The sequence below is a fragment of the Theobroma cacao genome, chromosome 4 (assembly GCF_053813885.1).
Source record: "Theobroma cacao isolate CCN51 chromosome 4, ASM5381388v1, whole genome shotgun sequence".
NCBI lineage: Eukaryota > Viridiplantae > Streptophyta > Magnoliopsida > Malvales > Malvaceae > Theobroma > Theobroma cacao.
Window position 1 is genome coordinate 31423688 of NC_142642.1, and position 16923 is coordinate 31440610.

The following is a 16923-nucleotide window of genomic DNA, read 5'->3' on the forward strand; positions in this document are numbered from 1 at the left end:
CATTATTTGGGAAAAGTTGTTATTTTTGTTATCTTAATTTACCCTTAACCCTACCATTCATATATATATAAAAAAAATTTTTCATTATTTGCATACATAATTATTACCATTATCAGTTGAGAGGAAATTGATTATAAAAAATAAAATACTACCACTACTAATATTACCAAAAGCATTAGCTATTTATTCTAATAATGAAAGCAAAAGCAAAAAATCTTTAGTCAAAGAAGTTCAATGATAAAAAAAAATTAGAAAACTCTTTGAAAATGTCTTTTATAATTCTTGTAATATTTGTAGGCATTATTACAAAAATAATAAGTATTTTTAAAAGTTCTGAGCACTATTATAAAAAATAAAATTTAATAACTTCACATATTTTAAAATTTAAATAATTAATATTCAAATATTATGTTATTTTTATAATGATATTATTTATTATTTTAATAGATTAAAATTTGAAAGTTTAAAAATTTACCTTCTTTCGGTTTATTAAATTTATATTTTTATATATAAAATAAAAACTTTAATAAATATTTTCTTATATATACCAACTATAACAATATTATATTCTCAATAATAAATTTCCAATCAGTTTCATTCGTACTAAAAATATTCGCAATAATCAGATTCCGTCAAAACGCTAACTCTAGGATGAAATTAAAGCACCCTCCACCTACGCAACCGCTATTAAAGCATGTCACTGCCCTGCAAAAAGAAAACAAAGAGCTAGATTCCTTCTACCAAAAAAGGATGCGAAATTAGATCAACTAATGGCTAACTCAGTTCCTCAAAACAACTCAGCCCGATTCTCACATACTATTTTCACCATTATCCTAAAGGGTCATTGGAACACTCTTTTGAAACCCAAAATTTGCACCCAATTAACCTCGACTACCATTAACTACCTCCTTTACAAGCTCTCCCTTTTCTGTTCCAGTCCTTCTCTTTCTTGGTCTTTCTTTAAATGGATCGAAATTTCTATTCCAAATTACGACCACTCTCTGCAATCCACGTGGGCAATGGTCCATATTCTTACAAAACACAAACATTTCAAGACAGCACATAACTTGCTCGGAAAAATTTCAAACAAAGATTTCTTGTCATCAAATTCTGTTTTGAATGCTTTGGTGAGTACCCATTCGGACTTTGAAGTGAATTCTCATGTTTTGAGTTGGCTGGTGATATCTTATGGGAAATTGAGAATGACCCAAGATGCTTTACAGGTTTTTGAGGCTATGAGACTTCATGGTTTAAAGCCTCATTTACACGCTTGTACTGTGCTTTTGAATTGTTTAGTTAAAGAAAAATTGATTGATAATGTGTGGAAAGTTTATAAGAAAATGGTTAGACTTGGGGTGGTCGGGAATTTACATGTTTATAATGTGTTGGTTCATGCTTGTTGCAAGGGTGGTGATGTCGAGAAGGCAGAAAAAGTGCTGAGTGAGATGGAATTGAAGAGTGTTTTTCCTGATCGTTTCACGTATAATACGTTGATTGCATTGTATTGTAAGAAAGGAATGCATTATGAAGCTTTGTGCGTGCAAGATAGAATGGAAAGAGCGGGGATTAGTCCGGATATTATAACTTATAATTCACTTATTTATGGGTTTTGTAGAGAAGGCAGAATGAGAGAGGCTGTCAGGCTTTTTAAGGAAATTAAAGGTGTGAGTCCTAACCATGTGACTTATACTACTTTGATTGATGGTTATTGCAGAGTGAATGATCTAGGTGAAGCTTTAAGAGTGCGTGAGATGATGGAGGCTAAGGGGATTTATCCTGGAGTTGTTACTTATAATTCAATTATCCGTAAGTTGTGTGAAGAAGGTAAAATAAGGGAAGCAAATCGGGTTTTGAATGAGATGAGTGAAAAGAAAGTTGAACCTGATAATGTCACTTGTAACACATTGATCAATGCTTATTGCAAGATTGGAGACATGGGGTCTGCTATGAAAGTGAAGAACAAGATGGTGGAGGCTGGATTGAAGTTGGATCAATTTACATTCAAGGCTTTGATCCATGGATTTTGCAGGGTGCGTGAAATGGACAGTGCTATAGAGTTCTTGATCAACATGCTTGATGCAGGGATTTCTCCAAGTTATTCTACCTACTCCTGGCTTGTTGATGGATACTGCAACCAAGGCAATGAAGAAAAAGTTATGAAACTCCCAGATGAATTGTTGAAAAGAGGCCTTTGTATTGATGTCTCAGTGTATAGGGCACTCATAAGGAGGTTTTGTAAGCTAGAAAGGGTTGATTGTGCGCAAAGAATATTCACTCTTATGCTAGGAAAAGGTATATCAGGAGACAGTGTAATATACACTAGCCTGGCCTATGCTTACTGGAAAATGGGGAAGGTGAATGCTGCTTCAGATGTGTTAAATGAAATGTATAAGAGAAGGTTGATGATAACTCTCAAAATCTATCGATGTTTCAACGCTTCTTATGCTGATGATAATAGCATTTTAGGTTTCTTTTGGAACCACGTGGTTGAGAGGGGATTAATGTCTAAGAGTATACTGAAGGATATCCAGCAGAGGAAGTTACAATTGTAAACTGACCTTCCAGATGTCTTTTCAGTTACATACTTGATTTGTGATGCTTTAGGGCATCCTGGTCACAATGAGACGCATCTCAAATAGCTTTCCATGTGGCTCTACAGATGTCAAGAAATAAACTGGTTTAAGTATAAATTTCTTTAAAACTTAGAAATGTGAAGCACCAAATCGCGGTTTCTATTGCTTGATAGTAACTTGCGTTCTGGCTAACAAATTGGCCAAAGACCAAGCTGGTGAGGCCAATGGCCAAGTTCAGGTAACCTTAGTCTCTTTGTTTCTTGCATACTTAATAGTTATGAGCATGATTATATTTTGTGATATGTGCTATAGACAATCATATTGATATGTTTTTTGTGTTTGCTTTAGGAGAAGGCTAGTAAATGGTGGACAGGACTGTCAATCCTACTCACTCTGCCTGGGAGTAAATGCAACTATGCAAGAGGCATACATATTGACTAAGAATCATACAATGGCTTTTACTGTTACAACATATTCAGCACAATTATGTAGAGAATACTATTTCTGTTTTGTGTCTTGAATATGAAAAGACAACGACTCAAGGATATTGTTATTTTCAGAGATGTCTTGGGAATAAAATGTCTAAAAGTATAGAAAATAGTATTTTTGGCATTCTCAAATTGAATTGCAGAAGGATTTTCACAGTGGATATATTGAGTTCGTAAAGCAGGAATTTCTAATACTACAGAAGGCTTATTGAAGGGTAGGACAGCCACCGAGTATTAGACGTATTCTTGTTCTTTGGTGGATTTGCTTTTGATTCTATCAGTTGATGAGTTCTTCCATGCTGATAAACTAGTTTGCAGTGGTAGTCAAAAATCTCATGGAAGGAAAAAAAAGTTAAAGGCATGGAGGAGCATGATTGCAGTTGAAAGGGGTGATTGAAAGCTTTATGTGGGACAAAATCTAATGTGGTTAAAAGGTGTGTACAGAAGGAGTTACTGATTCTTTAAGGGGTCTTGTTTAGTAGCTGATCTCTATAAGTTGAGACCTTTTGCTGATGAGCCCTGGGTTGCTACACTGTCTTGTAGATTTGTTCTTACCTCTTTTAACTTATTGTTATATTATTCTGAGTATGCTGGCCTTTGCTTAGCCTGATATCTTAGATTCTAATGTTATTTCTGCTATATTCTTCTACAGTTTCATGAGAATATATTGGTAGGTTTATTCCTTCTCCACTACCTTTCTCATCTTCATGTTATCTCTATTTTTTCTTGTTCAATTCTGTTTCTCTTCCTTGTAACACTTGGGTGCGAAGTCCCAACCTCATGTTTGCAATACTGAATTATTTTAAGCCATTTAGTTAAATATTCAGTCTGTTTCAGTAACTTAATCATGGGATTCCTACTCTCTCTTTATTTATAGTTTTTCTATGTTCCTTATAGTGAATTGTCATATTAAAACATTCTCAATCATTCTCAAGTTCCCTCAGCAGTATGGAACTATGAAACAGCTTCAAATTTATTCCAAAATGAGTTTTAATGCCAAACTGCGGTGGCTAAAGTTTTGATTTACCATTATATTAGGAATATCTGGATACTGCTGACAGATGAATTGAATAATATTAAAACATTCCTAAACATTCTTTATGCTGCATAAGCTTGTAATTGCCCTTATATGCTTTTAGCCTGCCATGCTTTTCCCTGTGAACATTTAGCATTGGGCCTGTGTGCAAAAGGTTGATTGGGGAAACTTGTAGATCAGTTTTGTCTCAACATACTTTCTTAGGCTGCCTTTTTATAACTGCTTGACATACAGCATGATGTGGGATAAAGAGTGCTTAGGGTTAAGAAGATCTGGCGAGTTTCTTATGCTTGTGACTTTGAACCTGCAATTTTTCTGGTTTCTTTCATGTCTTCAGGAATGTGAGTTTGGACTATGTTTTACATTAGCCAAGTCTCTAGGAGACGAAGCTGATATTTTATATGCTGTCTTCTAAGATTACAGTTGAAAGCCTAAGAAAGTTCCTAATAGTAGTTGTTTAGTTTTACATTGCTCTTTCAATCTTAGAATGCCTACTATAAAGAGCTTGAGCCTCTTAATGGTGTGTTCGTAAATCCTTGAATTGCTGAAGCAATTGGAATTAGGGTGAATTGGTTGGGTTCATTTTGTAGATGATAAAACATGCCTTTCTTCCAAAGTAAAGAGATGCTAATGTGAGTAGAGGTTTGTTAATGCTAACCAGCTCATTGAGATGCTGTCGCTGGTTTGGCATCCTTATCTTCCAAGATTCTTGTATTGAATAATAGTTAAGTAATAGTATACTGCTAACTTAATGTCGTGACTTAAGACAAGTCGGCCTTGCATATATCTATATATGTTACTTGCCAGAGATGCCTTCTATACAATTCTGTCACTGTCAAAGAAGCATTCCTTCTTGGTTGATTTGTTTCTAATTAGCTGCGTCGATACTTCTATTACTTGTTACATAAGAAATATCCTTAGTCCACGTTTACAGAATCAAAGGTGCTTATGGATTACCTCAACCCAATCATAGTTATCTCTTATTTATGTTTCAAGTTTACACTTGAAATTCATGCATGATTTCAAATCAGTAAAACATGAGATAAGTCTTGGATTTACAACGATTTTTTTTCACTTAATAGAAATATCTTTTGAATTAAAAATATGAGTCCATGATTAATAGTATTAGAGACTACTCAACTTTTCACCAATGTGAGATTTTACATAAAAAAATATCAAAAACGAAATAAACTTGATTCAAAATGAGTTTTTTTTTTTTATATATAGGTGAAAGAATCATTGCAACAAAATTGATGCATAATTGGGTTAGAGAAAATGTCTCGAATTACACATCAATAAAAAATAAAATGAATCTTTAAGTTTATATGTAAGAGTTACTAATATTGAGTTCAACTTACAAAACCATCAAAATATGAAAAGCTTACAACTATATATTTAATGCAACTCAAGTTGCATGTGCTCTATTTAGTGGTTTGGTATATTGTTGACAATGACACTATTTGACAATCTAGTAGCCATTATTATTATTATTATTATTATTATTATTATGATTAGTTCATAGCACTAATTAGAAGGCATATTAATTCTAGAGAATTTAGAAATTGTCATTACAATCTTTGCATTTAATTAACCTCTATGATAGGTTTAGACCACCTGACCCTACCCCTAAGCCTTGCTCACCCACCTCTATACATTGGTTAAAATTAAATATTGTATTTTGGATACTAATTTTTAACATTTTAAAATTTATTTTAAAATTAATGGATGTAAACTTAAGCTTGATTTAAATTGAGTAGAATGTACAATTTTAGATGGAGAACTCGATCTTTTATTTTTTTTAAAAAAATTCTTATTATATTTAGATATATTTTTAAAATATTTTAAATGTAATTTATTTCAAATTTATCACTATTATCACTTTAAAAATTTTTTCACATGCAAAGATAATTGATCTATTATATAATATAAAAGTTTAAATTAAATATTTAATTTAAAATCAATTCACAATTAAATAAGAAATTCTTATTATTTTTATATTTTCAAGATATCCCTTGGTTAACGATAATTTTGTCATAATATTAATATGATATTATTACTTAATTTTTACGTTTCTGGCGAAGCCGGAGACTGAGTACGAAGGAGACTGGGCTGAACCCAGTACGAAGGACCGCTGACCGCCTACAGAGCGTAAAGACGGAAGAGTGGGACCCCAAATGTCTTACTATTTTTGGAAAAAAAAGGACGGGGGAAGGGCAATAATGTCAGTATGAAATAATTAAAGGATCTTATTGATTCGGGGCCGCAGATACTGTGAGCCCCAAATTTAGGAGGAAAAAGACAAAGCATGGAAAGGAAGAGAAGAGAGAAAGGACAGAGAAACCCAGCTCAGCTGACAATCACATGTTGTGCCTTGTCAGTCGTTGCGTGGATCATTCTGTACTCCCTTAGTCAACTTCTTATCACTATCTCCTTCACCAATGACCATGTCCACATGCATATCCCAATTCCTTAAACTTAGCCAAGCCACTCCCCTTTCCTATTTATTCTTCTCATTGTCCTGCCGAATGACTCAATTGCCCTCATACTGTTTATAGATTTTTTAAACAAATTTTAGAAAAAATTTTGAATCTTGTTTTTGGAAAGGAGATAATAATTGGGAGAGTTCGGACCAGTTTAGGTCGGACTGTTTTTGGATTCGAGTTTTTTTAAGTTCGGGTTTAGGTTCTCTTGAGTTCAAAATTATTTTGAATTTGGATCGTAAATTTAAAAGAAATTGAGTTATTTTCAAATATATGTGAGTTAATTGACATTTTTTATAAATAATTAAATGGAGTAAATAATTTCATTTTCACAATAGATATCAAGTAATATATTTGATTAATTTAACAAATTTAAAATTAAAATGTGTTAAAATTTTGAATTTTAAAAAATATTTATATAAATGTAAATGATACTATAGTTTTATCTATATCATGCACTCAATATCAGATTTTTTTCTGCTTTTTATATTAATGTTTTTAATCATTATAACTTTTCAAAAATTTCTTCTTTTATTTAACTATTGTTTTCGGTTTGAACATAAAATATGAAAATTAACATTAGACGTAGTCATACAGACAAATGTTCAATTGAAGTGAATAATAAATATTATTAAAAGGGTACCGCATAAATTATAAGAAATCTAAAATCATGATATTTAAAACTAATTGATATAATATTGTTTTCATTTTAAAAGTCAAATAATTAATATAATCCTATTTTTATATGTTTTTTAATTATATTATTAGAGTTTTATGTTGGTTTATCAACTGAATTGGTGTCATCATGATTTATAACTCTAAACTCAGCAATTGACTTTAAATATTAGTATAGATTTATGTATGCATAAAATAAAATAATTAAATACCAAACATATTTTTATATGCAATGCCCATAAATATTTAAGCAAAATTTCAGTAAATTTGTGGTATATATATAATTTAAAGAAATACACATTTTTATTACATGTAAATACAATAAATATTATAATCATATTCATGCATATTCATGTATTATTTTTATTTATTATAAATTTAATTTTTTATATAATATGGTGATACCTATTCATTTTATTTGTATTAGGATATTTCACATCCACTGTGTGTGTGAAAGATATAAAAGTCTCTTGAAAAAGGAAAAGAAGATAGCTATTTAAAAATAATAGATAGAGGTAGTTTTTTTAAAATGCATTTTATAAGAAAAATTAAAAACTCATAAATTCTTAATTTTATATTTATTATTATGATATTACATAATTTTATTAGCCGAGTTGGTATCACTTCATCCTTGACATCAAGCTCAACAATATATATATAACATAAAAAAAGAAAAAGAAAAGCATAATAGAATAATGACATTAAATTTTTTTCTTCCATTTTTACCAATTTATTATCAAAAGGTTATATTTTGTAAAAAAAGTAATTATTTATCCCATTTAACAATTTAATAATTAATTGATTAAATTTTAAAAGTTTGTTAATGAACTTCTAGAACTAAATTCTCACACTTTATCTAAATTTATCATTATACTTATATATAGATAGGGCGCATCCTTATATATAATTAATAGTTAAGATTTTTTATGCTATAATAATAATTAGGATAAAAATGGTATATAAATTTTTTTATGGAAAGAATGAAAAATCGAAAAAGAGTTAAAATCCAACCAAAAGATCGTGTCTTCGAGCAAAATTCATGTAAAAATTAAGGGTACGACCGTAATTATCGGCAGGACTTACGGGTAGATTTCCAAAACTCATCCGCAATTATTTGCGCCACAACTACCACTATAAAAGGCCACCCACAACTTTCTGCACAAGCCTCAGAAGAAGAAGAAAAAAACAAAGAAACCAAATAATTCTGCAAAAAGAAAAAGAAAGCACCCTCTGATTCTTAGTCGATTTCTATCGGATTCTTTTTGGGTTTCTTTCACTTTTTCCAATAGTTTTCGAATTGGTACGTTTAATGATAATTCTTGTTTATTTTATCGTTTTTATTGCTTGTGTTTTTGGATCTTTTTTGCAATTGTTTTGGTAGATTCATTGATTGTGATTTTCTTTTTGAGTTTCAGGTTTTGATCGAAAGGTTCAGAAAAAGGGTTCTTCTTGGAGAGCTACTTGTTTTGATTGTTTTACATTGTGAGTATTGCCTTTTCTTCAACTGAGACTATTATGTTCTTTTATGCGTTTGATTTTGTATCTTTTTCTGTTTCTTTGTTGATAAGTTATGTTTACTATTGTGTTAAGGGAACGAAAATTCAGAAGCCCTTTTATGTGTTATTGTGACTTAGGTGATTTCTGCCTTGAAAATTGAAATTCTGTTTTTTTTTTTTTAATTTCGGACAAAAAAAGATTTTTTTTTTTTAAACTCTCCAGTTTTTCCCAAATTGCTGCTTGCTTTATCGCTTTAGGAAATTGGCATTATTTCAATTGTTTCAGTAGAAAAAAAATCAATGGATATAGTGCGTATCTGGTGCTGAAAACACCCTGCTGAATATTTTCTTTGAATGGTTTTTAACCGTTCCTCTTAATCTCTGCTGAGGAATTCGTTCTGCTTATGTTAAAAAGCACTCGTACAATTATACTAGCATGATACTTTTTCTGTTAAGAAAGTTAATATACTCGTGCATTTTTTTTAATTAGAATAGTTATTGTTTTACCCTCAAGAAAATGAATAAAAGATTAGATTATGCTCTTGCTGTTTATTATTATAAAGTTTTGGAAATCGAGTTGATATCTACAGCTTGTTGTCTCTGATTTTGAAAATTGCCATGTCCACAAAAGAAAAATGGAGAGGAATAATATCAATTTTAGTACTTCTTTGCTTGTTTTCACCACCTTGTGAATGTTGCTTGGTGCATCTTAATTATTTACATTGTCCTGGAGTATCTTAATTTATTGATTCATCATTTGCAAAGTTGTTTTAGTGCTTAATTTATATTTGGGTGGCTCTATCAGGAAAGACTGAATGATCTAATGGAGTCCAAGGGTGGGAAAAAGAAGTCTAGTAGTAGTAAATCTTTGTTCTACGAAGCTCCTCTCGGTTACAGCATTGAAGACGTTCGACCTCACGGTGGAATCAAGAAATTCCGATCTGCTGCTTACTCCAATGTGAGTTTTTGTTCTTGAATTTTACCTGGTCTTTGCTTCATCATATAAATACGGATGGACCCTTTTAATTGACATTTTCTGATGCTTTATTTGTGCAGTGTGTCCGAAGACCATCCTGAGTTTCGCGAAGTTTTGACTTAACCCCCAAAGCCTCAATCACACTGCAAATACTCTAGTCTGTTTCCTTCCTTACCTCTTTATTCTCTCATTCTTCCTTCTTGCAATACCAGTTGTTTCTTTTTAGGCCAAGATGGCCTTCCCTGTCTCTGCAATTGGATTTGAAGGCTATGAAAAGAGGCTCGAGGTGTCATTTTTTGACCCTGGTTCATTTGTTGATCCTCGAGGGATGGGTCTTCGCTCCTTATCCAAAATACAATTGGATGAAATCCTGAAACCAGCTGAATGCACAATCGTTTCTTCACTGTCAAACGATCATGTTGATTCATATGTTCTTTCTGAATCAAGCCTCTTTGTCTACCCTTACAAAATCATCATCAAGACTTGTGGGACTACAAAATTGCTTCTTTCGATCCCTGCCATTCTGAGGTTTGCTAACAACCTTTCACTTTCTGTACGGTCTGTGAGGTACACTCATGGGAGCTTCATATTTCCTGGGGCTCAACCATTTCCACATCGTAACTTCTCTGAGGAAGTAGCGATCCTTGATCGCTTTTTTCTTAAGCTTGGTTCTCGTAGGAAGGCTTATATTATGGGTAGTTCTGATAAAACAAAGAAATGGCATGTTTATTCAGCTTATGCAGAAAGGAGTGGTCATTCAGATCCAGTTTATACTTTAGAAATGTGCATGACTGGTTTGGACAAGAAGAAGGCATCTGTCTTCTACAAAACACATGTAAGTTCAGCAGTGTTGATGACTGAGCATTCAGGTATTAGGGAGATTCTTCCACAGTCCCAGATATGTGATTTTGAGTTTGACCCTTGTGGTTACTCCATGAATTCAATTGAAAAGGATGCAATATCAACAATTCATGTCACTCCAGAAGACGGTTTCAGTTATGCAAGTTTTGAGGCAGCCGGTTATGATTTTGAGACCGTGAATTTGAATCAGCTGATGGAGAGAGTTTTAGCTTGTTTCAGGCCAACTGAGTTCTCTGTATCTTTGCATGCTGACGTCAATGGAGATGTACTTGATCATAGGATCCATCTTGATGTGAATGGGTACTGTTGTGAAGAAAGGAGATTTGATGTGCTTGGGAACGGCAGTTCAGTCATTTACTACAGCTTTATTGGTGCTGATGTCTGTGTGTCGCCTAGGTCTATTCTGAAATGTTGCTGGAGTGAGGATGAGAAGGATGAGGAAGTTGGATTTCGACCTGTTCCATACCATCTGAGTGCTCTATAGCTTTGGATACTGGACATTGTAGGGGTGAACCATGAGTCCAAGAGTCAATGTGTTTGAATGCATACCGTTATGGAAAAAAGAGCTCCTGGAGTGCTGCTAAAGTAAGGATGAGAAGGATGAGGATGTTGAACTGAAATTATTTTTAGTTTATATATTTGTTTCTGTTGTTTTTCTATAATAAATGTTGTGGGGTTATGTGCAGAGGAGGCGAATAGCTTAAGGATTTATCTACGCATTTGACAGTTATTTTGGAAATGATTTGGATGCTAGATATCACTGGAGCTTAATTTAAATAAAGTGTGCTATTTGTGCTACTAAAATTTTCATTGCATTTATTTAGCATCACAATTATTATCTTATAAGTTGACCTTTTTCTTACTTTGATATACATGTGTTTTTGCTAGTGAGTTTCTTTTAACATAAACTAGGATGTCCAGCATGATTTGTGCTGGATTCCTTCCTGTACAACTCAGTGGTCGGTGTAGCTTACATTATATATTTCCTTATACTTCTCCTTCTGGGTCTCTTGCGCACAGATAAATTGTCCATTTAGAAAGAACAACAATTTCAAATGCATAAAAACCACCAAATTGAGCACCCTAGATATAGAATTCCCTGGACACTGGCATACGGAATGCTTTATGACTAGGAACATTACAGACAAAGAGGTAAATATATGATTACTTGCTTGAAGTTGACGATCAACTTTCATTGGCCTCAATAACCTTGTAATTGTACTTGTACTATATAGTTCAGGAGATTTCCCCCATTGAAAGATGCACCTTGCAAGTTATAGTTACCCTTGCCGCTTTCAGAATTGTTCCTACAATTCTGACCAGCAACCTAATCTGAGAGTTAATGAAATCTGTAAAATGCTTTCCCACGTATTACATGATTTTCGCATGGGGACATATTGCATATACTCTATCTTCCTTCCACTCTTAAGTTTCCTAACTCCATGTGATTCTATAATGAAAAATAAGGGATAAAATTGAAATCATTTTAATTTGCCCATAAGTTGAAGAGCAGGTGCAGAATATGACAGTCCCAATAGAGTCATGCAAGATAAAAATGGTCAACACCTACACCTATAATCAACTGGAAACGTGCATAATATCCCAAAGTGCCATAACCGGTCAAGCCACAGGCTTTGATGAACAGAACTGTAGTTTCACCCCCCACACAAACCAGCATAACAATAGTTGCTAAAGAATTGAGATTTGTGTAAAATAGAGGGAGTTCTGGAATAAATGGAAGAAGTGCATATTCTTGTTCCAATCCTAATTGATTTTTACAGTATACTATAAAACCATAAAAATTGCACAAAATGGGTTACAAATGACATGTAGTCAGCCTTCAGCTTCTTAAACGCAGCAATCAGTAAATAATTAAGAGAGGGCTTCACCTCCTGGTTTTTTATAAGGGTTTGGTTGCACTCAGTAAGGTCGAAACTTCCTAGCAGCCCTCAACTGTTGGATATGCTTTTTATCCTGCTCAAATCTGCTCTGGAGCATCATAAGTTCTGCAAGGAAATAAACAAGTACATAACAAATCATAAGTTCTTATTTTAGTATTTATATACGTAAATAACAAGTACATTCGTACATCATATACATAGCCATAGTCAGATGAAAATCCATAGGCATGAGAAAACAACCAATTAGTTGCAATACCTCAAATGAATAGAGCAGCTCTTCTTTTCATTTTTATGGTTTATTAGTTAATATCAAAGAAGAAAATTTATCTAGTGGCTATCATGATGAAAAAAACAAAAACAAAAATACAACAATGAAATGAAACTAATTCTAACGTCAAGACCCTACAACATAATTAATCACACCTTAACTCAAAATTTTTACAAAATTTTAATGGTTAATGTTCAGAATAAACTCAAGAGTGACATCTAAGAAAGAGAACCAACAAACTCTATATAAGATCATCCATACCATTCCTCTTGGCTTCTCTTTTTTGAAACCGATAGAAATCAAAGACCTCTTTGCTCTTCTTCTTAGCTAATTTCCCCTCCACAGCAGCCTGGGAAACAGAACCCACTGTAGTTCCACTTTCAAATTCTGTTGTCTTTTTCCTTCCTTTATGATGTTCAACAAGTGTCCATCCCCCTTCTGTAAGACAAGCTTCTCTTTCTTTTCTTTCCTGTATCACCATAATGACGTAAGTGAGAAACTACAGGTAACTAGCAGCTGCAATTCCCAGTACCAAAAAAGACAAACAGACAACATATTTCTAACTGATCATGTGTAAAGGCATAAATTCATAACACATAGCATATGCATGAACCAGTTGTGTACTGCTAGAACCAAATTCATTTCCCAAAAAGGCCTAAATTATTCACCAGTGAGGGTGCCAGAAAGAGAAAGTACCTGTTCAAGTTTTGCCTCATGGGCAATTATAAACTCATCAATTCTTTGTTGCAAAACCTTCAAGCCAGGCCTACTTTGGTGGTACTCGATAACCCATTCTGCGGTTTATGAAGTTTTTCAATAAAATAACCAAAATGATAGAACTTGTTATCAATTGACAATATATGATCAAATTTTAAAACCCAGGAAAGAAAAGGTATGCTGATTTCTATCAAATAACCAAATAGAACTTTAACTACAAGTATGACAATTGCTATATTGTGATACATATCCTACACAAAGTTTAAGTGAACATTTAGACAAATAGGTTATAAGGCAAAATTGAGCATATATACCATAATAAGACTGAAAAGAGTAACGGTCCAAAAGCTTATCTAAAATGTCAAAAGCTTAAAATATTTAATGAAAGGTCACCAGTTTCATACTTTTCATTCCTTGTGAGCAGTCTTCATCCCCTGAAGGTATTTCATATACTTCATCTTTATCAGCTGCTTTACTCTTTTCCACCAACAGTTGATTCTCCCCTGATGAGCTGTGTTCCTTCTTTTTCTTTTTTCTATCCTTCTTAAATTTGCCTACAAGATAAAACCCAAAACAATTATCTAACACCAAAGAGAAACTGCAATATCGGCGTCAACTGATGAATTTCTAAATAGAACAAACAAAACCCATCACTTATTCACAACTCTTAATCTCACTTTCAGTATCAGCCACAGCATGCCTTATTAAATCTTTGATCTTACTCTCACCATTTAATGAAACAAGAAAAAAACTCTCACCATTTTGTTTCTGGAAATGGTCTTCTTCCTCATCACCGAGCTGATCAACAATTCCAATGATGGCATTATTTTTCTCCTTACTTTTTCTTTTCTTCTTGCTTGATTTATCCCTTTTCTTTTCTTCTTTGGTTTCAACCAAATTGGCCACTGAAACAAAGAAAAAAAAGAAATCCATTATAAAGGTTATTACGTATCCAAAAATATCATTCAAAGACAAAATGTCACCACGTCTTAAGAATTTCCATTGGCATTTACCCTTCTCCCTACTTCTCTTCTTCTTCATAGTAGACTTGTTCTTCAAAGTTTCAATATTTTCTGAGATTAAAAAGAGACAGAATGTATCATATAAATTGATAAATGTAACCCATAGAACTTTCTTCTTCCTTAAACAAGTATATATCAAACTGAAGAATAAAATAAGCAATTTGCAGCTCAAACATTAACTACCTCTTAAATTCCGACATGAATAGAAAAATCAATAATACTTCATTTTTTTGAAAGATCAATTTCATTAATTCAATGTTCACACCATTTACAAGGATGCCAAGGTAAGTCTGCAGCCATCAGCTATTCAGCCACAGACTCTCCCCGGCATGAGAGCAACAACATAGAATCAACCATAACCCAATATCCCTACAAAACATTGACACTGAAAGGGCCCCCACCTACCAATGGCTTTCGCAATGAAAACTTTCGATACCCCCTTCAATTGTCAAAAACCCTTTAACCCCACTATCCCGGTGTAGAAACAGCTAAAGCCACTGGAGAGAGAAGGGAAAGTGAAAGAGTTGTAGAAAGGGAGAAAGTGGCCGCGCTTTAGTGAGAGAAAGAAAAATAATCAATACGACTTCATATAATAACAGGATAACCATAACAGGACAAAAGAAAGAGACCAAAGTCTAACCAGGGTGTCGCTGAGGCTGGAAGGTGGGGCGGCTGGATTTGAAATACAACGCAGCTGTTTGATATGTACTTGTCTGGCTATGTCGCTGAAGGCCTCAAACTAGCCGCTGCTGCGGTGAAGAAGACGGAGAAAGGAGTTTCCAATTCTATTTAGTAGGGCAATAAGACTTGGGCCTAATGGGCTTTTGCTTTCGGTTTCAAAGCTTAGTGTTGGATTAAACGAGTTTAAAAAGCTTTCCTTTGGGGTTAAATTTCTTTATAAGAATTATTATACTAAGAATTAAATCGTGACTGACAGATAATGTTTGGTATGAAAAAAGTGGAAGCATATTTTTTATAATATGTCTAATTAAATTATATTACAGTATTTATTTTATAACAGATCACTGTATGTAATCACATTACAGTAAAGGGATATAATGCGATTATAATTCAAAACTAATGCAATTACATTACAGTAAAGGGATATAATGCGATTGCAATTCAAAATCAATGCAATCACATTACATTTCACTTTATAATATTCTTAAAGACACTTTTACCCTTCAACTTTGTTACCTTATTAAAAATATTTTGTGACGTTATAATTAAAATAAAAAACATTAAAATATAAAATATAATATAAAAATCAAAAAATAAAATAAAATAAAATATCAGAAATTAAAATTTATATAATATCGGTAAAAGAAATTACAATAAAATATATAATACAAAAAATTATATTAAAAATAAAAATAAAATATATGAGATTATAATAAAAAATAAAAATAAAATATATGACATTAAAAATATATTTAAGAGATGATATTATATAAAAATTAACAATTAAAAATATAAGTATATTAAACTTACGTTTTAATAAATAAGGGTAATTTTAAAAATTAACATTTCATTCCTAGCAAAGTACTTGTAAACCAAACGCTACAGTGTTATCTTCTCTGTATTTCAATCATTATTTTATTTGTATATTAAACGCTATAATATTATTTTTCTTACAATCATATTGCTTGTAATCACATTACTTGCAATCACATTATCTGTAATCATATTGTATTATAAAGTACCAAACGTCACCATAATGATAAGTAATGTTTTAATTAAATATAATTAATTAATATTAATTTAAATATTTATTTGACTTAGAATAAAAGTATAATAATTTGATAAAATTAATAAAAGAATAAAATTTTATTTAAATTTTTTAAATAATTTAAATTTTTTTTTAGTATTATGTCAAACATAAAACAATGTTTTATCATCCTTTGGTTTTCCCAAACAGAGGGACAAGTCCTCTCACAAAAAGAAACTCAACTCTATACACATCTATTCAAAAGGTATCATGGGGGAAAAATGAGAATGATAAAAAAAAAAAAGAAACGGTATAACTTTCACCCGTACATCCATAATTTCCCATATTCACTAACAATATCTCATGTATAAGGAAAATATCATTTAACATATACTATAATAACACACTCAATTATAACCATTAACAATTTATCATATATAAGAAAAATATCATTTAACATGTACTATAATAATTTCGTATGGCTTTCGAGAGAATTAAGATGCAAGGGGAATTAAAATATGATGCAATGATATTCTATTTTTTGCTGAGACTTAAACAAGAGCATTGACATTTTTCATAATGATATTGACAAAGAAGGAAGTCCTTGGCTACAAGTTTGCTAATCTCTTTAGGAAAAAGCATAGTGATGGCATTAAGCTATACAATTGGAACAGAAAAAAAACATAAAAATAAAAATAAAAATAAAAACGTAAGGTCATATA

At 32.1% G+C, this 16923-nt stretch overlaps 3 protein-coding genes across 7 annotated transcripts; 2 read left to right on the forward strand and 1 right to left on the reverse strand.

Annotated features, from left to right (window-relative positions):
* Positions 1-650: 650 nt before the first annotated feature.
* LOC18602158 (Tetratricopeptide repeat (TPR)-like superfamily protein) lies at positions 651-3193 on the forward strand. Of its 3 annotated transcripts, XM_088805117.1 has the most exons (3): positions 651-1127; positions 1407-2811; positions 2922-3193. In XM_088805117.1, exons 1-2 carry the CDS (start codon positions 771-773, stop codon positions 2550-2552), a joined length of 1503 nt encoding a protein of 500 aa, XP_088661243.1. In that variant the 5' UTR covers positions 651-770; the 3' UTR covers positions 2553-2811; positions 2922-3193. The 3 variants fall into 3 exon arrangements, with proteins under 3 accessions (XP_088661243.1, XP_017974691.2, XP_088661242.1); XM_018119202.2 differs by having other exon boundaries at positions 651-2811; XM_088805116.1 differs by having other exon boundaries at positions 651-2811; positions 2925-3193.
* A 6617-nt stretch (positions 3194-9810) lies between these two features.
* On the forward strand, positions 9811-11389 carry LOC108660413 (S-adenosylmethionine decarboxylase proenzyme). Its single transcript, XM_018119205.2, has one exon. The coding sequence runs from the start codon at positions 9957-9959 to the stop codon at positions 11067-11069; it is 1113 nt and encodes a 370-aa protein (XP_017974694.2). The 5' UTR covers positions 9811-9956; the 3' UTR covers positions 11070-11389.
* An 899-nt stretch (positions 11390-12288) lies between these two features.
* LOC18602160 (ribosomal RNA-processing 7 protein) lies at positions 12289-15269 on the reverse strand. Of its 3 annotated transcripts, XM_007033368.3 has the most exons (8): positions 15134-15256; positions 14899-14990; positions 14485-14544; positions 14230-14376; positions 13876-14025; positions 13451-13548; positions 13016-13223; positions 12289-12591 (listed from the first exon to the last, which is right to left on the reverse strand). In XM_007033368.3, the coding sequence occupies exons 3-8, from the start codon at positions 14510-14512 to the stop codon at positions 12506-12508; spliced, it is 717 nt and encodes a 238-aa protein (XP_007033430.3). In that variant the 5' UTR covers positions 14513-14544; positions 14899-14990; positions 15134-15256; the 3' UTR covers positions 12289-12505. The 3 variants fall into 3 exon arrangements, with proteins under 3 accessions (XP_007033430.3, XP_007033436.3, XP_007033434.3); XM_007033374.3 differs by lacking the exon at positions 14899-14990 and having other exon boundaries at positions 15134-15269; XM_007033372.3 differs by lacking the exon at positions 14899-14990 and having other exon boundaries at positions 15123-15257.
* Positions 15270-16923: the final 1654 nt, after the last annotated feature.

Excerpts from the sequence above, each read along its gene's own strand:
- LOC18602160 (XM_007033374.3), bottom strand. The coding sequence starts at position 14,512 with ATGAAGAAGAAGAGAAGTAGGGAGAAGG. Across the intron at positions 14,377-14,484 it reads GAAGAGAAGTAGGGAGAAGG|TGGCCAATTTGGTTGAAACC; the intron begins GTAAATGCCAAT and ends TCTTTGTTTCAG. Across the intron at positions 13,224-13,450 it reads ATGAGGCAAAACTTGAACAG|GAAAGAAAAGAAAGAGAAGC; the intron begins GTACTTTCTCTT and ends ATGGTGATACAG.
- LOC18602158 (XM_018119202.2), top strand. The coding sequence starts at position 771 with ATGGCTAACTCAGTTCCTCAAAACAACTCAGCCCGATTCTCACATACT.
- LOC108660413 (XM_018119205.2), top strand. The coding sequence starts at position 9,957 with ATGGCCTTCCCTGTCTCTGCAATTGGATTTGAAGGCTATGAAAAGAGG.